Source organism: Polypterus senegalus, chromosome 13 (assembly GCF_016835505.1).
Source record: "Polypterus senegalus isolate Bchr_013 chromosome 13, ASM1683550v1, whole genome shotgun sequence".
Lineage (NCBI taxonomy): Eukaryota > Metazoa > Chordata > Cladistia > Polypteriformes > Polypteridae > Polypterus > Polypterus senegalus.
Window position 1 is genome coordinate 8,299,995 of NC_053166.1, and position 27,818 is coordinate 8,327,812.

General features: G+C 40.9%; 1 protein-coding gene across 1 annotated transcript; it reads right to left on the reverse strand.

Moving 5' to 3' along the window:
• Positions 1–6,049: 6,049 nt before the first annotated feature.
• On the reverse strand, positions 6,050–23,989 carry LOC120542685. Its single transcript, XM_039775292.1, has 4 exons — positions 23,855–23,989; positions 16,287–16,387; positions 11,877–12,050; positions 6,050–7,123 (listed from the first exon to the last, which is right to left on the reverse strand). The coding sequence occupies exons 1-4, from the start codon at positions 23,940–23,942 to the stop codon at positions 6,668–6,670; spliced, it is 819 nt and encodes a 272-aa protein (XP_039631226.1). The 5' UTR covers positions 23,943–23,989; the 3' UTR covers positions 6,050–6,667.
• Between the last annotated feature and the right edge of the window lie 3,829 nt (positions 23,990–27,818).

Consider the following 27,818-nt stretch of genomic DNA (forward strand, 5'->3'; position numbering starts at 1 on the left):
GGAGTCTGCTCAGCGCCCGTCTCTCTGCCACAGATGGCAAACTGCCCAGCTCCGTGCCTACAGTAGAGCCTGCCTTCCTCACCAGTTTGTCCAGGCGTGAAGCGTCCCTCTTCTTTATGTTGCCTCCCCAGCACACCACCACGTAGAAGATGGCGCTCACCACAACCGTCTGATAGAGCATCTGCAGCATCTTATTGCAGATGTTGAAGGACGCCAGCCTTCTAAGGAAGTATAGTCAGCTCTGTCCTCTCTTACATAGAGCATCAGTATTGGCAGTCCAGTCCAATTTATCATCCAGCTGCACTCCCAGGTATTTATAGGTCTGCACCCTCTGCACACAGTCGCCTCTGATGATCACGGGGTCCATTAGGGGTCTTGTCCTCCTAAAATCCACCACCAGCTCCTTGGTTTTGCTGGTGTTCAGGTGTAGGTGGTTTTAGTTGCACCATTTAACAAAGTCCTTGATTAGGTTCCTATACTCCTCCTCCTGCCCACTCCTGATGCAGCCCACGATAGCAGTGTCATTGCAGATGCAAGAGAAATACCTTTCTATAAAATCAGATTGCGCATTGGCATTAGACAGCTTCAAAGGATGAGTGGTAAAAGTGAGCAATATGTTGTCTGAGCTGTGTGTGCTCTCTGTTGTTCATTTAAGATGATGATATAGGAATCGATGTAACGTTGAAAGAATTGGCAGATATGCTTGTGAAAATCTTTTTTTTTTCTTTCATCCACTCCTATTTAGGGGTCACCACAGCAATTTTATCTGTCTCTGTCTTTTACACCATTATCTGCCAGATTGACTGCCTTCATGTCATCCCTCACCACATCCATAAAACTCTTCTTTGGCCTTCCTCTTTACCTCCTGCCTGGCAGTTCCATCCTCAACATTCTTTTCCTGATGTACCCCTCATCTCCCCTCTACATGTGCCCAAACCATCTTAATCTCGCCTCTCTCACTTTGTCATCAAACTGTTGTACCTGTGCTGTCCCTCTAATGTCCTCATCACTACTCCTGTCTACCCTCGTTACTCTGAGCGAAAATCATAGCATCTTCAGCTCTGCCAATTCCAGCTCTGCCTCCTGTCTTTTTCCTCAGTGCCACCATCTCCAAATTATACATCATTGCTGGTCTCACTACTGTTTTCATAGACCTTCCTTTTCACTCTTGCAGAAGCTCTTCTATCACAAATCACTCCTGCCACTCTTCTCCACCCAGTCCATTCTGCCTGCAGTCTCTTCTGCTCCTCTCTGCTGCTCTCTCCTTTGCTTTGGACTGTTGAATCCCAGTAGTTAAATTTGTCCACCTTCACCACCTCTGCTCCTTGCATTCACACCCTTCCACCATCTTCTCTCACATTCACGAACATGTACTCCATCTTACTCCTACTGACTCTCATTTCCCTTCTCTCCAGTTTGTACCTCCAGGTTCACCTCATCTTGCTATCTACTCTCACTAGAGATCACAATGTCATCTGCAAACATCATAGTCCGCAGAGACTCCTCTCTGACCTCGTCTGTCAACCTGTCCATCACCAATGCAAACAGGAAAGTGCTCAGAGCCGATCCTTGATGCAGTCCCACTGTCACCTTGAACCAGGCTGTCATTCCTACTGCACACATCACCGCAGTCACACTGTCCTCATACATAGCCTGTACCACTCTTTCATACTTCTTTGCTACTCCCGACTTCCTCATACAGCACCATAATTCTTCTCTTGGCTCCCTGACATACACTTTCTCTAAGTCCACAAACACGCAATGCAAATCCGTCTGACCTACTCTGTACTTCATCATAAACACTCTTAAAGTAAAATCACATCTGTAGCACTCTTTCCTGGCATCAAACTGTATTGCGGCTCACAGATTGTCACATCTCCCCTCTGCCTAGCATGCATCACTCTTTCCCATATCTGAATGGTGTGGCTGATCAACTTTATACCCCTGTAGTTACTGTAGCTCTGCACATCTCCCTTATTCTTGAAAATTGGTACTAATCTTCAGGCATTTTCTTATTTTCAAGATTTTGTTAAATAATCCAGTTAGAAACCCTACTACCGTCTCTCCTAAACATCTCTCCTCTACTGAACACAACAGAAACACCACACCAGGAAATCTGAGAAAGTGAAACAGCAACAAAGCATCCTGCATGCTGACCCAAAAACAACTGCAAAAGGAGCCAGCTCCATGGGTAGAGTTGTTAAAAGCTATGTGTCCACAAAGAAAGAAAAACCTGCATAACAATGATAAAAAATAAAGTGAAGCAAGCAAACGACACAAATGTGTAAAAACCCCCTCCCATCCCCAATGTTTGTGCCCTGCAAGTGATGTACAATAAACTGTCACCTATGTGGTAAAAAGGGACATTTTCAGCATGTATGCCTTTCAGCTAAAATAGTGTGTGATGTTACAGAGGACAGTAGTATATTACATGGAACTGTGTGGGCCACCAATGATCCGTGGATGGTGGACACTGACATTGTAGGCACAAGTATAAAAGCTAAAATTTACATGGGGGCAGCTGTGACTGCTATCCCAGAAGAGGAGTTAATAGATATTTATAAACTGTGATGGAATTTGGGGAGTCCGTGAGGCCCAAACCCCCAAAAACGGTCACACCAAGAGTCCTAATTCAAATAAAGGAGTGTTTATGCAACACACTTCCACAAAATAACAAAAAGCACAAGAACCAATATCCTTTTTCTCTCTCTACAATTCACCTCTCCTTTCACCACCGCTCTGCCCTCCTCCAGTCGAGTGTTGCTCTATGTCCTCCCAGCTTCGACTCCCTGGACAAGGGAGTGCGGCCCCTTTTATTAAGGACCCGGGAGTACTTCCGGTGCCAGGGCCATTGCCTGATGGAAGTACTTCATGGTCACGTGGAAGTCCCATAAATTGGGGAGCACATCTCCCAACAGTGCTCCCTTGCAGCACCCATGGCCCCCAGCAGGGCTGTGTTTTCAGACTACAACTATAAGCATTCCTTGCTGGTTCCCAAATGGCCACTGATACCGAGGGCTGCTGTCATCTAGCATCCTGGGGGAATGACATATCCCCTGCAGCATCTTTCACAACTGATTGGCTGTACGTTCATCCCTTCTGGCCATTGCTTCCAGGTCTGGTTCCTTACTTTCTCTTGGTCAGGATGCTCATCCAACCCATGTGGCACTGACAAAACATGCTTCTAAGCACCCCAGAAACTTGTGAGCAAACCTCTCTTGGAACCTAATCAACAACCATTAGACACTGTGGGGGTTACAAATCTTTCATTGGAAATGGCAGACACAGAGGTGACACAAGATGTGTACATCTCCAGAAATCTGCAGACAGCCTACCATCACAAGTTTCAAATTGGTGGCACAGCTTAACAGTACTAGTATGGTGACTCTAAAGAAGAGCTATGCAAAGTTATGCAATGACAGTGCCTCTTGCACCGAATTCCCCAAGTCCAGGGCCCACAGTCTCTGTGCCTTTCTTCTGGCCGCCTCCTGTCCTCTCTCCAGCTCCGTCCTTCTACCTCCCGACTTCCACCGATGACTGGAGGGAGGCGGCCCCTATTATGGGAACCCGGATGGGCTCCAGCTGCTTCCCGGCACTTAGCGTTGGCCACACCCCTGTGTGGCGGAAGTGCCGGCTGCGCACCCGGGAGCCGTCCATGTCTCCCCGGTCGTCTTCCCCCCGGTACTTCCTGGTGTGGCGGAAGTGCCGGGCTCCCGGGATAAATAGGCACTGGGGCGCCGCCTGGCGGTGGCCACGGGTCCCTACAGGGCTGGGCTTCCAAGCCTTGTACCCGTGGCCCCCAACATAACCAGGACGGACACCCCCTCGCGGTCTGGAGGAGGCACAAGCCCTCCTCTCCTCCTCCTGGGCGTCCTGGCCGGGCTCCAGCCCCGGCCGGGGACCACAGGGGTTATACAGCGGCCCTATACTATTAAACTCAGACCAGATGCAGTGCCTTTCTCTCCGACCCCAAGGTAGATTCCTGTGCTACTGATGTGCAGAGTCAAAGAGGAACTCCAGTGCATGTAGAAAATCTGTGTCATTAGCAGAGTGGAGGAGCCTACTGATTGGTGCTTAGGGACAGTGGTGGTCCCAAAAAACAATGGGGCTGTTTGCATATGTGTGGACCTAACTAAGTTAAATGAGGCTGTGAGTAGAGAAAAATACATTCTTCTCTCAGTTGACCAGAGTCTTGGAATGCTGTTAGGAGCTAAAGTATTCAGTGAACTCATCGCAAACATGGGGTTTCGGCAATTTACCCAAACACCTGAGACAGCTAGGTACACCACCTTCATCACACCTAATCATCTTCCATTTGGTATAGGCTCAGCAACCAAGCATTTGCACAGCACAATGGAGTCTGAGGTCACTGAAGGACTTGTTGGTGTTGTCCCATGGATGATATATTGGTCTGGGACACAGCTCAAGAGGAGCATGACACACACCTGCACATGGTGCTGCTGCATAAAGTTCAAAATGCTGGTATCACACTGAATGTTGACAAGTATGACCTGTCAAAGAGTGAGATTCACTTTCTTGGACATATTATCTCTGCTGAGGGGATCAGGCCTGACTCAAGCTAAACTGAAGGTATTTTAAAAACACAGCCACTTTCAAATGTGAGAGAAGTTAGGAGCTTTCCTGGCATGGTTAACAAGATAGGGAAATTTATCCCTCAGCTACCTGAGAAAGATAAACCTCCTGTTATCAAAGCAAAACCACTGGATCTGGGGGTTAGACCTTATTCTTTCTAAGGAAAGGAGAAAAGAATGACAGATGAGCTGAGCTACAACAGATGCCACAAAGTCAGAAACATGAGCCACTTTCAGCCTGGAAGTGAAATCAGGGTGACAGATTCCAAAACATCATCTCACCCTGTATTCTTATCTTGTGCATGTACCTCATGGGATTTTTCAATGTAATCGTTGGCACTTGATCCTGATGTAAACACCTGAAAATGAAAGCTGTAGTGGACAGGAACAACATCAGGAGTCTGATGTTCCACCCTCACCTGCATCTGCTGGACCCCAGCATCACATTGGATTTAGAACTAGGTCAGTGTAAATAAACCACATACATTAGGCCTATAGACTGACACTAACAAAACGGGAATTGTAAAAGAAAGATTACTATATTAATGTAAACAACATGGATAGAAAAATATTTACAAATATAAATAGCCATAGAAAGTTAATTGTTAAAATTGAGAAATGTTTTTTTACAATTTTTTTTTATACTTAAGAGGGTATTCCCCCAAAAAAGAAGGAATAAACAGATTTGTTTTTGGTGCTTTTGGATAAAGGGCGGCATGGTGGCGCAGTGGTAGCGCTGTTGCCTCGCAGTTAGGAGACCCGGGTTTGCTTCCCGGGTCCTCCCTGCGTGGAGTTTGCATGTTCTCCCCGTGTCTGTGTGGGTTTCCTCCCACAATCCAAAGACATGCAGGTTAGGTGGATTGGTGATTCTAAATTGGCCCTGGTGTGTTTGTGTGTGTCCTGCGGTGGGTTGGCACCCTGCCCAGGATTGGTTCCTGCCTTGTGCCCTGTGTTGGCTGGGACTGGCTCCAGCAGACCCCCGTGACCCTGTATTCGGATTCAGTGGGTTAGAAAATGAATAGATGGATGCTTTTGGATATTATTATAGAAACTTAAACTAAGGACAGAATTGCTTGAATGGGGAGATGTGGGATAATCTGTGCTATGATTTAAATATGTATATTAGCATGGCTTGATGGGTAATGTATGCAGGTGATTGAGGAGGCTACCTCACTTGAATAAAGGCAACTTTAATAAAGAAAGGTTAACTGTTTGAATCACAGTATCATTATTCACGATTACTCAGTTGCCGAACACAACGCCACCCAGCGAGTGTGATCCTCCAGTACAATCTTTGGCAAACTGTAGTGGGTCCAGGTGGTCTGCCTCAAGAGGAATCATACAGTATGCTTAATTAAATTCAAAACTCCAAATGTTTAAAAAGCAAAAGTCAAAAGAAAAAAATCATCCCAACCATAAAGTAACCAAATAATAAATAAAACCCAAACTGAAGCATATTAATCTGTAAAGGTATTTTATTGGAGTTACTCTGTGCACGGACCTGTAAGCACTATAAGCATTTTAACAAGAACAGGCCATTTAACCTAACAATCCTATTCACCTAACTTCTCCAGAATAACATTGAGCCTAGTTTGGAAGGTTCTTTAAGTACAAATAAAGTATCTAATGTCCCAGTAGCATTTTGTGGGAGGCAGGAGACTTAAACAGACCCCTCAGGTAACTGCTGTCCAAATGACAGCAGCACCTGAGAACCTTAATGCAGATTGAAGCCCCAAACCTGCAAACACAGGACAGGAGAGAGAGTAAGAGACCAGGGAAAATGAACAGCATAACATAAAACGAAAACAAGGTAAAAAATCAGATAGCAAGAGAAAATGAAAAAAAAAGACAAAAACTGTAAATAGGGGAAGATACTGCCATAATCCTAACAGCAACAGAGGCATATAGAAGTAAAACTTTAAAATCTGCTTGCTAAGGTGCATTAGCCTCTTTGATAGAATCACTAAAGTCTAAAGCTTAAAGTGAATGCAAGCGATAACAGTCATTTATTAACTTTTTGACAATACCTTCCAAAAATGCATGTGGTCTTTATTAACTCTGAATGCATCTCTTTCTTAATTTTTCCTCCAAACAGGAATGCTTGTTTGCCTTGGAGCCACTGGCTTGGCACAGAGACCATAATAATCACGGCGCGTGTTCTGACACACAATTGTCGTCTCCAAACAGGCAAAGCAAAACTCGACCTGGCACCTGTTACAGCGGATGTTCTTGCACCCTGTCCGATTGTGTTCGACAAGATTTCCACAAGTCGGACAAGCGCGAATTTGAGGGCACTCATTTATCATAGTTTCAGGCAAACTGATGAGTCTACAGGACCGCAGGGTGTCAAGTTGCTGGTTGGTGCATCCTTCGTTGTCACAGCGGTCGGATCGTGGCGCCGCTCCCCTCCACTCCTTCAGGCACTGCCAACAGAACTGGTACAGATTTCCCTTCATAGCTGTGCAGATGGTGCAGAGAACACATAGGTTGGTCAGATCTTCTCGCTCCACACAAGTCTTGCACCCTGGACACTGGTTTGGAATAATTGTAACAGAAACAATAAGTTAGTTAAAGCTCGTAGAACAAGAACTGAAAAATAAAGAGTTTAACAAAGTTTATCACTATTAAAATTTTCTGTTATTTTTGCTGAAACATTTCTAGTCAATATATCTACATGTATCTGCTGTGCTGCCAGGTATGAACATTTGAATATGGAGAGCATGAAGTGAACAATGCAGCCTTATTTCTAAAGTGTTTCAAAATCCCGCCATACTCCAGTGTACTACCATCATTAACAGATTATCTGACAAAACATTAGAACATTGCAAAGATTGTAACAAGAACAGGCCTTTCAGACTACAGACCTTGTACATCCACTCACTTTGATTGCCCAAAATAACATGAAGTCGAGATTTCAAGGTCCCTAAAATCCTTTTATTCACTGCACTATTTGGTCATTTATTCCATTTGTCTATGTTTGTTTGTGTAACGAAAAATCTTTTAACATTTTTTTTTCTAAATCTTGTTTTAGCAAGTTTTCAAACATTATCCAGTGTTCTTCTTGCATAATTTGTTTTAAAATAAAAACTGGGACCCACTGGACTAATTCTTTTCATAGTTTAAAACACTTCAATCATGTCTCCTCTTAATCTCCATGAAAAGGTTCATCTCCTTCAGTCTCTCCTCAAAGCTCACCCCTCTCATTCCTGAAGTCACTCTAGTCACTCTTTTCTGGACATTTGCTCGTGCTGCTATGTCCTTTATGAAATATGGAGACCAAAGCTGAACACAGTACTTCACTCGTGATTATATAAATTAAGCATAAACTCCCTTGACTTGTACTCCACACATCAGGGTGTTGTATCATCTAACATCCTACCAGCCTTCTTGATTGGTTTTGCACAATGTCTTGATGTTGATAGTGTCGAGTCTACTAAGACTCCTAAATCCTTCTCATAAGGTGTACTTCCAAACTTCAAACCTCCCATTGCATATTTAGACCTCACACTTTTGCTTCCTACGTGTAATTTTATACATTTATTGACATTACATTTTATCTGCCACAAATCTGCACAACTCTATCCTGTCTAAGTCCATCTGTGATGATTCAATGGCCCCAGCACTGACACATACTGGACATAACTTTTAAGATCATTTAATTCTGAAAAGCTCCCCTTACCATAACCATTTGCTTTCTGTATTTGAACCAATTTTGTACCCACCTACACACCACACCCTAAGTTCGCACCTCTTTTAGTTCAATGCCCAACCACTCATGTGGTACCTTGATTTTCAAAAAGAATTTGACAAGATGCATCACATAGGCACTACTCTTATTGTTTGCTTACCTGTAATGAACGTTAAGCTTACTGACGTGATGTCACTTGGATCTGCCCAATCAACCTTTTATACCACAGGATATTTGATAACCTCCAGACATAGGAATCAAGGGTTTATACCTCATTATGCAGTTGAGGATAGTCTGGGGTCCCTGTGATTTGTTACTTTTCAGCCTATTTAATCCAAGCAGCACTTCTCCCTCTACAACTTCCAATTCACTTTGTCCGTTCTTAGAAGTCCCTGTTACTTTTGGGAGGTCATCGAGTTCTTCACATGTATAAACTTCAATGAAGTGAAAGTTTCAAGCATTTTCTATTTCAAGGTCTATATTTTTTAATTTCCCCTTTACTATTCCTGATTCACTTCACCTCATCCTTTACTGTTCTTTTAATGCTAAAATTTTGAAAGAATTTCTTTGGATCATTTTGCCTTTTCTTTTGCCTTTTCTGCAATATTTCTCCCCAGCTGCCTTTTATCCTTCCTAGCGTCCTTCTTCACTGTTGCTCTCCTGTTCTCAGATGCACTACAGTTTGCACTGGAGTTACTAGTCGTATATGACTTATACAGTATATGAACAAAAATCTTCAACTAATGTTAGAGACGCAGTGGGTAGCGCTGCTGCCTCGCAGTTTGGACACCCGTCTGGGTTCGCTTCCCGGGTCCTCCCTCTGTGGAGTTTGCATGTTCTCCCAGAGTCTGCGTGGGTTTCCTCCCACAGTCCAAAGACATGCAGGTTAGGTGCTTTGGCAATCCTAAATTGTCCCTAGTGTGTGCTTGGTGTGTGTGTGTGTATGTGCCCTGCGGTGGGGTAGCACCCTGCCCGGGCTTTGTTCCTGCCTTGCGCCCTGTGTTGGCTGGGATTGGCTTCAGCAGAGCCCCATGACCCTGTAGTTAGGATATAGCGGGCTGGACGATGACTGACGGACTAATGTTAGAGAGGCAGCACCAGTCAGGGTGCATCCCAGCCTGCATGAGAGTATACAGTATTTTGGGATGTCAGCCGAGAGAAACAGAAACATGTGTACAAGTCATTTCAGTGTAGAGTTATAATAATTTTGCAGTAACAGAATTTGCATTAAACAGAATCAGTCAGAAAGTGTGTGTAAAAGCGAGTGTAAAAATTACTACATTCATGTAGTAATGGTCCTTGAAGTATAATGTTTAGCGTTACCATAATAAGAATGTTTGCCTCATAATAACTTCATGTTATTATGTTTATATAATGCTTCACTTCAAGCGTCATGGTATTGTTTATTAACAAACTTTTTTTTTTTTTTACCTGTCGACAACTTAGTTTCATTTGTGAATAATACATCAACTGATTTTTTTGTGTAAGTTACTAAATGTTTTTTTGTATCCTTTATTTATTGTAGACCACACATAATAATAATTCTTTACATTTATATAGCCAGTTCTAACTACTCTACTGTTCATAGTGATTGGGGAGCCAGTTCAAACATCACTAATGTGCAGGATCCATCTGGATGATTTGATGGCAGCCATTTTTGTGCCAGTACACTAACCACACTTTAGATGTTAGGCGGTGAAGGGGTGAAAGATAGTTAGCCAGTTAGAGACAAGGGATGACCAGGCCATGGTGGACAATTTAACCAGGACATTGGGATACAGCCTACTCTTTATGAATCATACCCTTGTCTCATTTGAAGGACAATGCTATTTTTACAACACAGTGTATCCTCAGAACTGCACTGAGGAATTGGGATCAACATTCAGTCCACTGGGTAAGTGTCCTCTGCTGGCTTCACCAACACCTCTTCCAACAGCTTCTCCTAGATGGTCTCCCATCCAAGTACTGGCCGGGCTCGCACATAATTAGGTACAGGTGGATTATCTGTTCTGAAGTGTACATGTAGAGGTCTATTTATTTATATACCATGCAATAAAAGAACCATAAACTTTCTCCTGAGCTGCTGTGTGGAGAACCATGAATCTTCTACCAGTGTTCTGACCGACACTCTATAGTGAACACTGCATGTTCTGAACTTCTTATAGATAAACAGTTATCCTTTGTCACAATTAAAGACGGTCATCCATCCATGAACTGAACCCATTCCCTTGCAGGTGTGTTGGAAGCTAGAGCTTATCTGAGGAGCATAATGAATTATCAGAAAGCGCGTTTATCCATACTGTGCCAATTTAGAACTGGCAGTTAGCTTAACCAATATATCTTTGGGTCACTGTGGTATAGCGGGTCCACAGCTCACTGAGCAAAGGCTATTTTTAAATAATCACCGCACCCGAGGCGGCTTCGTGAGGGGGGGCGATGTTGTAGCGAGCCGTGAGGCAGTCGTCGATGTGGGCGTGTCTCACCGTGTGCACAGGTGAGGAACTGCCCACATTCGTGATTGCTCCCGTGGCTAATGCTACAGCTGTGATGGCCCCTCACGTTATTTATAAAGAAGCGCGAGTCGGTTGTGGGGGGATGAAAAGAAAAAGGAAAGAAAGGAAAAGAGGACGGAGGTTACAGGGAGCGAGGAAGCATGCGGTGCAAGAGAGACGGACAGGCGGTGCGTGCGTGTGGTGAGCGCACGATCAAGGGCAGCTGTAAGGAAGCTGGGGTGTTGGGCCTACACCCAGGCGTTCGAGTTGGATGTCGCTCCCGCTGAGTGATTATGTAGCGGGAGTGACCAAGGGAAGGTGACTGGCCGCGGAAAGGCCGCGGAAGTCGGGAGATTTGGTGGTTGGAATCCCCAACGTGGGCGACCTGGCCGTTGGTGGAAACCAAGTTCTCCGAGGCTGGGATGAGTGCCATACCGGAGCCAGGGATCGGGAGGTCTCCAGTCTCATGCGTGTGTTTCAGGAGGGCAGCTGCAGAGAGCGTCTTGCCTGCTGCTAAGCCCAAACGGGATAAGCAGGTGAGACGCTACCGCCAACAGGAAAGATGCACCAGACTTGTCGTCCTTGTTGTTGTTTTAAAAAAACTGCTTCCTGTAAGAAACATTTTACCTCGTTTTAAAGGATTGCTTTTTCTTATTATTATTTTAACCTCCACGTTTTACCTTTTATGGATTATTTAATGAAGAATTTGGAGCACTGCACTTTACATGGAACACTGTTTTGTTTTGATTGTTTCTTTTAATAAAAGCACTGTTGCACCTTTTGTATACCTTCCCCTTGCTCAGTAATTTGCCTCCATTGACTAGCTCATCGGTGACATTACCGACGGTGTTGGGTTCAAGTGCTTCCAAACAGCCATGGGAGCGTGGAGCCAGAACCCACATCGTCACAGTCACCCAATGCAATTTGATACAAGCAAAGAGAAAACATACAAATTCAGGCTGAGGACTGAACCCAAGACCTTGAGCTGTGAGAATGCACCACATATGCAGATATTAATAACATTAAAGGAAATGAAGAAGGGGTATGAATCATCATAACAGAGCATTGTTCTGTTTCATTGTATCAATGCGATAAAGAAATTACCTGTTTAAATTCACAGTATTCAGCAGCAGCCAGAACTGCAAGGGTTTCCTCAAAGTGGGCCTGCTCCTCATCAGTCAGCAATGCCAGCCTTCGGACTTCATCGTAAGACCAGACTGCGTCACATTTTCGCGTTGTTCCATTCTTTAATGCGGGGCACTTGAAAACATACTGACCCTGAAATATAAGCCAGGAGACAAAAAAGAAAGAATCCCATCAATGTCTGTTTTATAAAGCATGAGGGAGATCAAACATTATAGAAGGACTGAAGAACTATCTATTCTATTTTGTTTTGGTCCAGACCCACTTATTCCAGAAAATGGAGCCCACCTTAGCACTATTGTGCTAAAGGCAGGAATCAGCTTTGAACCTGATGTCAGTTTGTCACAGTTCATGGTTATTTGCACTGAGCCAGCTCAAAGTTTTCCAGTCGTATGGTCAGACATGTGCCAGCCTACTGCTACAAAGGTGGGTGTGGGTACATGGCAGCCCCTTGATGTTAGCTTCTCTGCAGGACCACTGCTTTCTGCACTGTGTTTGTAAGGCACGGCTAGGTGTGTATAGTTTGTTTGGTGTGAAAATATGAATGAGCCAATGAAAACAAAGTTATGGCATGATAAAAAGATAACCTTTATGAGTAATAGTAATACAGTAAGAGAGGTTATTATCATAAAGAAAGGCAAAGCTTAATTAAAACCATTTTTGTGAACTGAAATAAAAGATTTAACAAAGCCTAGATGAAAAACTAAAACTATGCAAAACTACTAGTAACTGAAAATACATATAACACCTTAAAAAATATTTTCAGCTTTTATCAAGACTAGATTTATACACGGGCTTATCAGGGTCTTATCAGTGTGTACTGCACTCCTCCTGAGCCTGGAGTACCTGGAGGGTAGAGACACGTATGTGGGAATGACATTCTTAGACTTCAGATCCACATTTAACTCAACTATCCCTCAGCACCTTGTGGACGAGCTTGCTCGCATCTCCAAAGAGATACAAGCTGAACTCCAAGGTCCATCAGTGTCTGATCACACCAACCATTGCTTTTTGAGTAACAGTGGGCTAAATGGAAGAAGACCCACGAGAACTCCATATAAAAACGCCAGAATGGAATTTGATAAAATGTATATTTACAAGCCACAATGTTTCTGGGAGAATGTCCTTTGGAGAGATAAGACCAAACTGCAGGTTTTTGGTAAGTCACCTCAGCTATGTTTCCACAGATGAAAAAATGAAGCTTTCAAAGTAAAGAACACCAGACCTACTGTGAAACATGGAGGAGGCTTGGTGATGTTTGGGGGTTGCTTTGCTGTATTTGTTACAAGGTGCCTTGAGTTTGTGCAGGGAACAATGAAATCTCAAGACCATTGTCCTGGTGTGCAAAATCTTCAGTTTTAGAAATAGTAGATGCTTATATTTTCATTATATTTTGAAGACATACAAAGATGAACTTAAATACAGAACACTTGTATGTTTGATTGAATATCAAAGCATATTCTTTTCCTGAATTGAATCACCTTAAACATTTGAGCAGACAAAGCAAAGGACGAGGATGATGCCTTGAGCTGTTTCACCTGTGAACAGATGGGCACCTAGGACTTAATGTGTTTACAGTTTGGGAAAGGAAGACATGCAGATGCCTCAGGCTGTACTGATTACTTTATAACCTGCGAACAGAAGGAGATGCCTGAGACAACGAATTGCCAAATTGTTTTACAGCTTGGGAAAGGAAGGCATGACGGAAGAATCCCACGTGGAATTGTAAAATAAATAAGCTTTGTCTGAGTGGGACATAAGAAGTAACAGCGATGACCAAGAGCGACATCAAGAGGAGAAGACAGAGCAACGCCAGGAGAATGTGAGAGATGCGTGACAATTTTCATCTGATTGTCAGCTAAATAACACTTTCATGAATATCAATTGCTAAATCAATGCCACCCTGGGACATTCATTTTTGACATCTTTAACTTTTCGTGAGCTTTTACTAAAGACTATATATATCTAGACTTTGCTATCCACATTTTCTTTTATACTGTCTTCTACTGGTATTATTGTTTTTAAAAAAAAAATACCATAAATGTTGCTTTTATCTTGCTACACTTGTCTTTATATCTAGAGTGATTAAAGTAATAAGGTAAATATTCAGAGCACCTGGAGCAGTAAGGAAGTGCCATATGATCCGAACCGCAAGGTTTTATCAGGCTGAGGATGAGAGCTCTACCCAATAGTGAGCAGTGCGTTAAAGTGAGACATCAGTGGTTGATGCCCTATAGCCAGGGATGTTGAGCCTTTCTATGTTTGAGTATATTCTTGGAAACCAAAAGTATACGTATATCTAAGACATCATACGTTGTTCATGCCTATGATAAGTAAGTCTCTTGAAGTACTAAGGAATAGACGTACTGTGAATGTGTTATTCATACAGCACTTGTGTGAATTAAAGAGCTAAAGAATAACGGGCTGTGTATATGTCATTCATACGGTACTTTTGTAGTTAGGGTCTGTGTGTATGCATATATTTATTTATATCTATGTGTTAATTTTAAGACGCGAGAGTAGACCAACTCGGTAATGAAACTGATGAGTACACTTAACCTTGAAGAAAATAAGTCAAGAATAGGTAGAGGGGAATACCATGATAATACAACCATCAAGACATTCTGGAAAGAAACATACTGCCCAGTGTCAGAAAGTGCTGTCTCAGTCACAGGTCATGGACCCTCCAACAGGATAAGGAGCCAAAACGCACAGCTAAGAGCACCCAGGAATGGTGAAGAACAAAACAAGGGACTATTTTGAAGTGGTCTTCTGTCAGACCTGATTTGAATCCCGTCAAACATCAAAGGAAAGAAGTGGACCGAACAACCTGTGCACAGGTGCAGAAGACTCATGGAGAGCTTGTGTGCAGGGACTGTGAACTTTAAAGGTTGTGCATCAAAATATTAGGTTAAGGGACCCATCATTTTTGTCCATGCCATTTACATTTGTGTTGTTTTTTGAAGTAATCTGTTGAATCAAAACTTTAAAACAAAGTCTGATTTTTGTTAAATGCAGAATAAACAATGATGGGTGCCAATGACTTTGGTCAGTTGTGAGGTATTTCCGAGACAATTGTGGGTTCCTCTTTTTCGTGGAGGGGCATCAACAAATGTCTCCATACCTGGCATCAGGGAAGCACCTTGTCATGTAAAGACCATTTCTCATTTGATGATTTCTCCATTCATTTTCAGGTGTAGCCTTCATTTGTATACTCTTAGCAAGCCAGAGGCAGTCAGTGGTGCACACCCATGAAGCCAGTCGCCTAATGTGCCATAACCTTCAACTCAAACCCACTAGTCTATGACTTTTGATTTTGTTTTATGTCTCAAGGGCAGCTCTGTGTGCATGAGAGCTGGCAACCAATGAACGCTCATCCAGAAGTACAATGCGTAGAAGCCAGTGATGGGGAACAAGGAATACGGGTGTTATGAACCTGACAAACAGAAGAGAAGCTTGTCAGTCTGATGTCTCTTGTTTTACATAACATGACAGTCTGAAGAAGAAAGAGAAAAAGGGGGTGAAGAATACAGCTAAACTTGCCACCGCTGTTAACCCTTCATGCACCTCAGGCTCCAGCAGGCAGCACAATTTTGGTGGTCAGAAAAAGGTGAGAGCACAACTGTATTGGAAGGTTGCACTCAATCGGTAATTGGACAATGTGACATGTCCAGTGATTTTCAGTCATTTAAATTGACTTGGGCTGGCGATGAAATTTGTGACTGCAGTTGGAAAATCTGACAAACCCCATGACTAGAAGTTGCATAATGTGACATTGGTTTAAGTGGTAAAGGATGGCCACTGCCCTGACTTGCTTATTAAATCGAGCCTCGGAAGAAATAACTCCAAGTGGGCCAACAGTAAGACAAATGCTATGGTGCATGGCAAGGCAGAATGATTCTCAAATTCTTAAAGTGGAGTTCCTGGAAACTTCCAAGGATGTTTGGCTATTTAACAGTAAATTGGGACCCTGGGATAAATAGGGCCACCAGATGGAGCTCAGAGAGAAGACCCAGGACATAAGGAGGTCATTCATGATTCCCAAATTGCAGAGTTGCTCATGGAGTGTGATATATTGAGGCCAAGCATGAGAGATGAGTAGGGACAGGGCTCAATGGAAGGATAAAAAAAGAGACCCAGACAGAGGGTGTGAGAAAAATGAAGAAACTGAGTCTGAAAAGTAGGGCATGTGAGATGACTGGACCCACCTAGGAAGGTCCAGACATGCAACAACTTTTGTCTGCCTTTTGTTTATTGTTTGCTTTTGTTCTCCCTTTTATCACCCTCTGTATGTGCATTTTTCTGAATAAATTTATCTTTTTGCATAGTTTGGACTCTTTAGTATTGGCAAAAAGGTAAAAATAGATTTACCTGATCTAAAAGACTTCTGCACCATGCCGTCAGTGAGTTTGGATCAACTGCATGTCCACAGGACATCTCAGCCCTGAGGGTGTTTGGATCATCATCAAGGGCTGTAAGAAGATAGAATAATAAATGGCACAAACCATAAAAATAACAATATCCTTAACACTGTTGGGCCAGTTTGAGAAATGATTTAGTGATGCTGTCACATTTTCTGGGCCCTTTTTTCTGGTCAAGTCTCTCAAATTATACAATAAACACAAAATGACCTTATTCAATGTTCTCATATTTACAGCATTTTTAGAAAAGCTAAACAACATAATGCTTTAGTCCAAGGTTATTATATTTAATGAAAACTAAAATCAAAACTGAAACTATTAATAAAAAATTTTTTTGAAAACTGAAATAAAATAATTAACATAACCAAAATGAAAAACTAAAACTAAATGAAACTATTAAAGTAGCTGAAAGGACTAACTGAAATAAAATAATAATTTAATAAAAATATTTTTAGTTTTCGCAACAAAACAGATTTACACAAGTGTTAACCTGAGCTGCAGGAGTCTCAAAATTAATCATTTTCATATTTGATTTTTAAATACAGTGGTGTGAAAAACTATTTGCCCCCTTCCTGATTTCTTATTCTTTTGCATGTTTGTCACACAAAATGTTTCTGATCATCAAACACATTTAACCATTAACCATAAAAATCCAAACCTACATGGCCCTGTGTGAAAAAGTAATTGCCCCCTGAACACAGGGTCATGTAGGTTTGGATTTTTTGTTCTCCCTAAATAATAAAAACCATCATTTAAAAACTGCATTTTGTGTTTACTTGTGTAAATATTTGATTAATGGTTAAATGTGTTTGAAGAGAGTCTGCCAACTGGTGAAAAACTAAACCTACTAATGTGTTTTGTATTTATTCTGCATTTATTAATTTAACTTTTTAAATTTTACATTCTCAACTCAAAATACCTGATATTGTGAAAATAATCCGGTGGCAGAATTATGTTTTAAAATATTTGTCGCCCTCTTTTCTATCTTTCTCTCACTCTCAAAATAAATAGCTGAAATATCATACTCTTTTTGTTCTTAACATCAGCCATGTCATACATATTGCATATATATATAGTATTATTGCAACAGACTGGCACCCTGTCCAGGGATTTTCCCTATCTAGGATCCAAAGCCGCTGGGATAGGCTCCAGGTTTCCTGAGATCCTGCTGTGGATGAGCGAGTTTAGAAAATGTTTTCTTTGTTCCTGTCAATACAGCTAGGTGGGGTCTGCACACCACTTCAAACCTAAGAGCCATGTTCTTCGTAAGCCACCATGATCACACCTGTCAGAACTCAATAGAATCTGTTTTCTGACTTTTGATATCTTTTTAGGCCTACAGGCAGCAAAATTCTGTATATAAACGGTATGTTCCTGAGATGGAATCAAAGATTAGTATGATTTGGTTTAAAATAGCAAAGCCAAGTACGGGGGATTTTTGAATGTAATATTGAAGGCATTAATTGTACACACATTGTCTTGGAGCAGGATGTTGTGTACTGTAGACATTTAGAGAAAAAAAAACACTCACACCTTAAAATTCACCTAAATTTCATCACAAATTGTCCCATTCTGGGCAAGAAAAGGAAAAGATGAAACATGCCAACAGTCAGCACACATATGTTCAGCACAAATGATATAGACAATATTTAAAAAATTATAAAACTGTATAAAATTGTTCATATTCTATATCTGGTTTGCTTATTTTTATCAGACAAAAACAAAACCAGATAGTAAACCATGCAGTGTAGTAAGTTTTTAAACGCATAACCTGACCCATTAAGTATACAGTTCTGTCTGATTTTGACACAAACTGAAACTCCATAGTAGCTCTTTAACCATACCATAATTACTAAACTAAAACTGAAACTAACCAATATAAAAATAAAACAGAAATGTCTTTGTGAAATTAAAACTTAATTAAAACTAAAAATACACAATGAACGAAAAGTAAAACTAAACTGAATTTTCAAGTAAGGTCAGAAATAGTATAGAAATAAAAACTAATATAAAAAGGGAAAACTTTAATAACCTTGGACATGAATGTTGGCACAAATCTTTAAGAAATTTGTAAGAACAAAATCAAAGAACAGGATGGATAATATATAGGTGGCAACTGCTTTATAATTAAAATAAACTCAAAAATTAATATTCAGCAAAGAGAAAGAATGAAGACTGTCTGATATGGATAGATAGATAGATAGATAGATAGATAGATAGATAGATAGATAGATAGATAGATAGATAGATCTTTATTAGTCCCAATAAGGAAATTTATACAATACAATACAATTTATTTTATGTATCGCCCAAAATTACACAAGAAGTGCCGCAATGGGCTTTAACAGGCCCTGCCTCTTGACAGCCCCCCATATAGGGAAAAAATGAAAGAAACCTTGGGAAAGGAAGTTTAAAGACAGACCCCTTTCCAGGTAGGCTGGGCATGTAGTGGGTGTCAAAAAGAAAGAGGGTCAGTACAATACAATACACAGAACAAAACACAAGTAATCGTCAATACAGTATAATAGTAAAATAAAAATATTACAAGTACAGAGCAGAATTTAACAGTAGATGATAGCGCATAATATGATTTGGATTTGGATTCAAAGAACATGGGTGTTTTGGACCTGACAAACAGAAGAGAAGCTTGTCAGTCTGATGTCTCTTGTTTTACATAACATGACAGACTGAAGTAAAAAGAAAGAAAAAAGGGGGTGGAGTCTGCAGCTGAATTCACCTCAGCTGTTAACCCCTCGTACACCTCAGGCTCCAGCAGGCAGCACAATTTTGGTGGTCAGACAAAGGTGAGAGCACAACTGTATTGGAAGGTTGCACTCAAACGGTAATTGAGCCAAGTCAGATTAAAAGCTGCTCAAAGTGTGGCAAACATCTCCAACACAAGTGGAATCAAGGGAAGTGCCCAGCTGAAGGCTCAGTTTGTTCATATTGTCACAAGACAAACTACTGGGTGGCTGTTTGTTGCAAGCGTGCAGTTAATTCTGTGAGTGTGGAGCCAGACAAGGACCCCTCACCATTCAAACAGAATACTTCGCTCCTAGCACAAGATGAAGTCCGTGGCAGAGGTAAACCTCCCAATAAAGTATAAGGCCTGTGAAATGAAAACAGAGTTTGAAATTGTGGATCTGCAACGGGAGAATGTGCTATGTGGCACCTCAACAGAAACTTTAGAGTTAATGGTGCGTCTTGACTTGCTGCAGAGTAACACAAAAGAGAATAAACCAAACAGTGCAAGTGACACCACTGTGAAGCACAGTGCACCAGTGGGACTAGATGGTTTCCTACACGTAGCACAAATCACGGGAACACTGCCAGGTAAATATGCAATCAAGACTGAACCAAATGCAAAAGGCATAGTGCGCCACCAGCCAGCTGCACTGAAGAAAAAAACTGTGGAAACACTCCATTAAATGGCAGAGAATGGCTACATCGCCAAAGAGGACCAACCTACAGAGTGGGTGATTCCTATGGTAGCTGCTGTACGCCATGATAAGATTAGGATTTGTATAGATCCTAGTAACCTGAATAAACTAATAAAAAAGGAACATTATCATATGCACACCATAGAAGAGGTGGTGTCCACCATACTAGGAGCAAAGGTCTTTTCGGTTTTAGCTGCAAAGTCCAGGTTCCTTCAGATAGAACTAGATGATCAGCCATCATTTCTAACAACCTTCAACAACCCAATAGGAAAGTGTAGGTGGCTGCGTCTACCCTTTGGACTAAAATGCGTGCCCAAAATATTTCAGCATATAATGGACAAAATGCTACAAGGTATTGATGGAGCTGTGGGTATCAAGGATGACATTCTTATTGCAGCACCGCAATGAAGGAGCATGATGTAGTTCTCTATAGAGTAATAAAAAGGGCCTCAAGCTATAATCTAAAGCTTAACTTCAGCAAGTGTTCCATATATGAGACATTTAATAACAGCTGATGGCCTGAAGACAGACCGAGCAAAAGTGAAAGCAGTGCATGTCTCCAATAAATCAACAAAGATGGTGTTTGCCATTTTTTAGGCTTTGTAACTCATCTGTCCAGATTTATTCTGAACCACAGCAAAGTAGATGCTCCACAACGCCAGCTCCTTTAAATATTTGCAAATACAGTACAGCAAAGTTAATGTTCATGTTTCAATCAGAGTTCTTGTGCGCATGCGAGAAAGGTGTTATGTGTTTCCGGATGTGGGGGGGAGGAAGTTTGCGGACGGAAGGAAATAGAGCGATGCAGACTTTTATCGTGTCTTAACACTTGCAAACCGTTTTAAGATTATTGTGTTATTGCTGTTCAAAAGGTAGTTGTTGAACCTTTTAAAGAAGACTCGCGTCAAGTCTATGTTGCAAATATATTGTTAAATAATTGGAAAATTACATACGAAAGAAGGGGAAACCTCGTTACACCGCTTCTTCCAAGTTAGTCGTTGTGTTGCAAATAAAAAATCAGTGCCCCATTACATCTAAATATTGAGATTCGTTTTAAGTGCAAAATGAACTAGATAAAATAAATTGGTGTTGTAAATAATTTGGCACTTATTGCAGATGTACTGTTTAAAGATGTGTAATATTTTTTTGATTTGTTTTCTGTTTAAAAGGGGAGAGATGTACTGTGTATATCAATCAATCAATCAACATTTATTTATATAGCACATATTCATACAAAAAAAATGTAGCTCAAAGTGCTTTACAAAATGAATAGAGAAATAGAAGACACAATAAAAATAAACATAAGTCAACATTAATTAACACAGAATAAGAGTAAGGTCCGATGGCCAGGGTGGACAGAAAAAACAAAAAACTCCAAAGGCTGGAGAAAAAAATAAAATCTGTAGGGGTTCCAGGCCACAAGACCGCCCAGTCCCCTCTGGGCAACCGCCCAGTCCCCTCTAGTCCCCGTGTATAGAACGCGTGATATGCGCCTTTGGTCTGTATTGTTCCTGCTGGCCACCCGTAGTGTATGTTTGGGCAATTTCGCAATAAAGAAGCAAGTTCCACAAAAAAAAACGTCATCCCGGTGGCACGTTATTATTGTTGCCTTAACACACAATATATCACATAGCCGACTTCAAAGTCAGTTCTCCACTTATTGCCCACATAGGTAGTTGTGTCGTGTGCGGTTACCGTACTGTTCGAGTTTCATAACGCTTCTCAAAGTTTTCCTTGAGATGGAACAAAAACAAATTGTGAAACGGCATCAGTTTACGCTCAAAAAGTAACAATCCTAGAAAAAGCTGATCTTGGAATGAATGAAAATGACATGGCGAAAACGTTCGGAATCGCGCCTTCATCTTCATCTAACTACTCGTTTTCATCTTGTATATTCGTAGCTGTATTTCAATTTTAAAAAGTTAAAAGTCGTTTTCAAATAAAATATTTTTTCCTTTTAAGAAGCTGTTATGTATTGTATTAGCTATACAGTATATTAAACTACAGGTTGCACGATGCCGATAGCAACCAGTAGGTGGCACCAAGCGATTGATATGTGGTGCACACTAGAGCGTTTTTAAAATGCAATAAAGAAGTGAGTGGTCAGACTAGAAGAAGAGCTGCGGCTTGGAATCACCACTGTGGCAGACGTGGTCTGGCGAAGACAGATCGGGAGAGTGTGAGGAAGAGCAGGTCAGAGGCCGGTGTTAAATGATAAACAATGTGCTACAAGCACAATACACGGTAACCCTGATCCTGCAGAGGACAACCAATCTTTGCCTTTGGTTATTTGCTTACCGGACGCAGTAAAGCAACTACGGAGCTGTGCTTGTGCCGCTGCCTTTAGAAATGGTGACCCCGGTCACAATAACGTATTTTCTCCATATTCATTATAACGAAATATCTGTTATAACGAAATATGTTTTTGATCCCATGATTTTCGTTATAACAGGATTTCCACCTGTATTTTGAGCTGGTCAGTATATTTCAACAACATAATCAAAGAGTAAATGTTTATAGAGCTACCTTGGTAAGATTGGTCTTGTAAACAGATGCTTCTATAAAAATTCTCAAATTGAAAATGCTCTGTTTTGTATCCACCGCCTCCATACTTTGCTGTCCTCACTTCTGGCTCCTATTTTATGTCTCCAGGTTTCAGGTCTGGCAGTAATGATTCCCCTCAAAGCAACAGGGGTAGTGGACCCTATTTACATCTTTGTCTAGGACATCAAAAATGCCAGTTCTGTGTTGGGTCTCATCATGATGTTACCAGTGCAGGATTTACCTATAAGCTACACAAGCTATAGCTTAGGCCCCCAAAACAAATCATATTTGGCACTTGCATAGAATATCTGGACTTATAAAGGGCTCCATGTCTCAAATAGCTTAGGGCCTTATCAAGTCTAAATCCGGCCCTGGATGTTACTAATACAGACAAAGACATTTTGCCCGCCATGTTTTCCGCCCAGGTTTAAAAGGAACTGAATGATGGAAATACTGAAGGTTAGAATTAGTGGTTAAGGCTTTGGACATCAAACCCTGAGTTTATGGGTTCCAATCCTGATACTGAGACTTTGTGGCCATGAGCACATGTACTGCATGTACTCCAAACGAAAAAAACAAAAGAAATGAAGTCAATTTTATCTCACATATTAAAACTTGCTTTGGATAAAGGTGTTAGCCAAATAAATAAATGTAAATGAAGGTAGCTGAGCCTTCAGGCAGAAACGTCATAAAGCTGATAAAGAAACTGAACTGTCTTGTTGTTCTTGATTCATGATGATCCTGGAAGTCAGAGAAGCTTCTGTTTTACCCGTCATGTAAGGGTGTTCCTGTATCGAGACCCACTGAGGTCTGTAGAACTGTGTGTTTGAAAATGTCTATTGAGTACCTGCATCAGAGCTGTTGATGTCTGACCGCTGTTGCACTGAATTAAACCAAATTAATAGAATGGACCTCCTCATTTCTTTGATTGCCCCAATTGTCATTAAATAATTGCGTTTTGTTACTGCCATTAAACACCCATAAACGGTATGACTCTCAAAATCTGTAGTAATACCGTATTAGAAACGCCATGTGAGCCATGAGAGTCTAACAGCTAATTCTCCCGTTCTGGTTATAAAACACCTATACAATGTGCCAGGAGTGCAAAGAGCGATTAATCCGGGGACTTTTTTTTTACTAAAGTAAAGCTTCAGACACGTATGTAGGTAAAACAAAATAAATTAATAAAATAATGAAAATGGATTGACCCGGAGCCGAGTTTAAAGCCCACACTCGGTCATTGACGCGTTTGACCTTCGCGAGGAGCAGGCGAGTCTGATAATACGGTATTCATTTGTCTGATTTAAGAAAACAGACATCTGATTAAAGGAACAGAAGACAAGACATCATTTCCGTATGTCTCAGTATACAATACTTTTAGGCGTTTGTTTTATTTGTATTTTCTTCTCTGTTCAATAGGAACTTCAAGCAACTCGGCACGTAAGATACTTTAGAGTACCCGCAAACGCTATCATCCAAGAAGAGATCAAAGAAACCTTTATGAGAGAAATAAATGAAAAATATCCATATTTACTGATATCGTCGCGTTTCCTGACGAATTTCAGGAACGTGTCCTTCGGATTGTAGCGCTTCTCCGTCTCTTGTGGCTGCGTGTCCGGCATCTTCAGCTGTCTGGCTGCGGAGTGCAGTTGGCGGTGTTTAACGAATCACTTTTGGTTAGGTTTCACTTTCGAAAAAAGGAAACAGTTGGTGTATGGCAATCCCCTTGTTTACATTGGTGTTAATTGTGCAGTAATAACGTGATATGTCCACAATAATAGACATTGTTTGTTCATTGCACGTAAACATTAACTTAAAACAGCGTTTTCATACTAGTTTTAATTGCGGCCCTCCTAAGGTTTTTTGAAAGGAGCCCACTTATACCAATTTGTTCTTTTTTGTAATTAATGATATATCATAGATGCATATTTTATTATACCTACTTAACTTTTATCGACATTTATCTAACTCTATATTTATTTTTCTAGTATCAGAATGTATCAGAATAGTTTCAGTCAATTTGTTTCGGTTTCAATAGATGTATTTTTCATATTTTTGATTCTTGTTTTCTTTTTTTCACATCTTCGCGCACCCCCAGGGGGGGCCTGCCCGACAGATTGAGAACCACTGACCTAAAACCTAATGCATATAATTCAATAAACTAACTGTATCGCCGTATAAATCATTTAATTCAGAAAAGGCGTTAGGAGAGCCGGGTTCAAGCCCCGGGTTCTCCCTTCTTGGCGTTTTCCTTGTGTGCACATGGGTTTCCTTCCTCCCATGCACAGACCAAAGACACGAAGGTTAGTTGGATTGTCGATGCTCGTTAAGCCCCTGATCTGTGTATGTGTTCTCTTTAAAATGGACTGGCGTCCTGTCCAAATTTTGTCTCATGCCTTGTGGCCGATGACTATTGTGGGATATAGTCTTCTGCTAGACCCTGGTCTGAAAATTGATGGGTTACTCAGAAAAATGATTTTATTAACTTGCTTATCCCATTTCAGGATCGCACAATGGGGTGATCGGCAATGTCGGATTTAGACTTGATAAGGCCCTAAGCTATTTGAGACATCGGGCCCTTTATGAGTATATATGACAATTGCTCACTCGGACAATTTGTTTTGGGGGCCCCCAAGAAGGCGGGGGCTCTAAGCTATAGCTTGTGTAGCTTATACGTAAATCCTGCACTGGTGATCGGACCCATGTAGGAAGGTCCTGAGAGGCAGTAACGTGAGTCTACCTTTTGTTTATTGTTCATTTTGTGCCTTCCTTTTAATTCAGCCCTCCTTGTGTGTGCCTTTTCTTGAATAAATGTGTCTTTTTGCGTAGTTTGGACTCTTAGCAATTAAACTATGATGGGATTCTACGAGAGTGCTCCCTGTTTTTCACACAATAAAACAAAGTGATGTCAAACATACTAAAAAGCTGATCCCAAGGAAAAAAAAATAAAAGAAAGAGATCTGAAAAATATCACCAACTGTACAAATATCCAAGGTAATTTAAAAGGCAAGTGGTGCTATTGGAGGTACTTGTAACCATAATTTAAAAAAAAAGCTCAGGCTAGACAGAATTGAACTTGTAGTGCAGTAGAAACCTCCGACTCATTTCATTTAACTGCATGAAGCCTGATATTCCATCCATCCATTATCTAACCCGCTGAATCCGAATACAGGGTCACGGGGGTCTGCTGGAGCCAATCCCAGCCAACACAGGGCACAAGGCAGGAACCAATCCTAGGCAGGGTGCCAACCCACCGTAGAAGCCTGATATTCTCTGCAGTAAATTACAGGACTTACAGATGGACCCTTACCTCACCCTATGGATTATGGACTTTCTCTTTAACACAGAGCAGTTTGTTAAGGTTTGACAATTACAGTCATATGAAAAAGTTTGTGAACCCGTCTTAAATCTTTGGATTTTTGTTTATCATTGGCTGAGCTTTCAAAATAGCAACTTCCTTTTAATGTACGACATGCCTTATGGAAACAGCAGAATCTCAGCAGTGACATTAAGTTTATCGGATTAACAGAAAATATGCAATATGCATCATCACAAAATTGGCATAAATGTGGGCAACAGAGATATGACATCAATACTTAGTTGAGCCTCTTTTTGCAAATATAACATCCTCTAGACGCTGTCCTCCTATAGCCTGTGATGAGTATCTGGATTCTGGATGGAAGTATTTCTGACCAGTCTTCATACAAAATCTCTCCAGTTCAGTTCAATCTGATGGACAGCCTGCTTCAAAACATCCCATAGATTGTCGATGACATTCAAGTCAGGGGACTGTGACGGCCATTCCAGAACATTGTAATGCCTTTGTAGATTTCAAACTGTGTTTTGGGTCATCGTCTTGTTGGAATATCCAACCCCTGCGTAACTTCAACTTTGTGACTGATGCTTGAACATTGTGTTTCTCCCTAAATAATAAAAACCATCATTTAAAAACTGCATTTTGTGTTTACTTGTGTTATATTTGACTAATGGTTAAATGTGTTTGATGATCAGAAACATTTTGTGTGACAAACATGCAAAAGAATAAGAAATCAGGAAGGGGGCAAATAGTTTTTCACACCACTGTAGATAGATAGATAGATAGATAGATAGATAGATAGATAGATAGATAGATAGATGTGAAAGGCATTATATGATAGATAGATAGATAGATAGATAGATAGATAGATAGATAGATAGATAGATAGATAGATAGATAGATAGATAGATAGATGTGAAAGGCACTATATAATAGATAGATAGATAGATAGATAGATAGATAGATAGATAGATAGATAGATAGATAGATAGATAGATAGATAGATAGATAGAGATGTGAAAGATGCGATCGATAGATAGATAGATAGATAGATAGATAGATAGATAGATAGATAGATAGATAGATAGATAGATAGATAGAGATGTGAAAGATGCGATCGATAGATAGATAGATAGATAGATAGATAGATAGATGTGAAAGGCACTATATAATAGATAGATAGATAGATAGATAGATAGATAGATAGATAGATAGATAGATAGATAGATAGATGTGAAAGGCATTATATAATAGATAGATAGATAGATAGATAGATAGATAGATAGATAGATAGATAGATAGATAGATAGATAGATAGATAGATAGTGTAGAAGATCAACCCGACTACAGACAGACACACAGACCCAGAATGTCCAGAACACACGTTTTATTTCTTTACATGTCCTGCACACAACACCGTGCGCCAATATACCCAACACTCAACCCAACACAGTGCTCCAGGTGTCTCTTGATTAACCTCTGGCAGCATTTCCGGGTGTGGTGGAAGTGCTGCATGCCCAAACTCTGGAGCTGTCCTGGTGGCCCCCTGGAGATGGCCACACACCCCCAGCGTGTTGAGCTTCTGAGCTCCAAATCCGTGGCCCTGATGTAAACCAAGAGGGCTGCCCTCTCGTGTCCCGGGGGAGGTACTCTTGGTAGTACGCCCATTCCCCCGGTCTTCTCTTATAAAGGGCATCCCGTTCAGGCAGGATCCCCGGTCGTCCATTACAATAGATAGATAGATAGATAGATAGAAAAGGCACTATAGGTAAATATAGATAGATTTGATAGACACTATATGACAGATAGATACTGTAGATAATATTTTATCCCTGGGGGAAATTTAGACTTTAGTAAAGCTCAGCAAAAATATAAGTATTATAATAAGCAACAGTCCCCCAAACACAGACAAGAACTTCTGGTTTGGATCATGAGAGACAATAAAAACACATAAAGATACAGATATTTATAATCTAAAAGGTACTATATAATGACTAGGTGACTTCTCTATGTTTTCCAAAGTCACAAAGTTTTATCTATGATTTAAAAACTCAAATTAATTACGATAATGGTGCTGATCTGTGTATCAACAGAGGGTGTCATCAATCCTATTTCAGTATCATTACGAGCTGCCATATCATAATGCAAAAGAGCAGCTGTAAGGGATTGTGTAAGAACAGGG

Coding starts and splice junctions, on each gene's coding strand:
- LOC120542685 (XM_039775292.1), bottom strand. CDS start 23,942: ATGCCGGACACGCAGCCACAAGAGACGGAGAAGCGCTACAATCCGAAG. Junction 16,388..23,854: donor CAGGAAACGCGACGATATCA/GTAAATATGGAT, acceptor ATCTTCTTACAG/CCCTTGATGATGATCCAAAC. Junction 7,124..11,876: donor AATACTGTGAATTTAAACAG/GTAATTTCTTTA, acceptor ATTCCAAACCAG/TGTCCAGGGTGCAAGACTTG.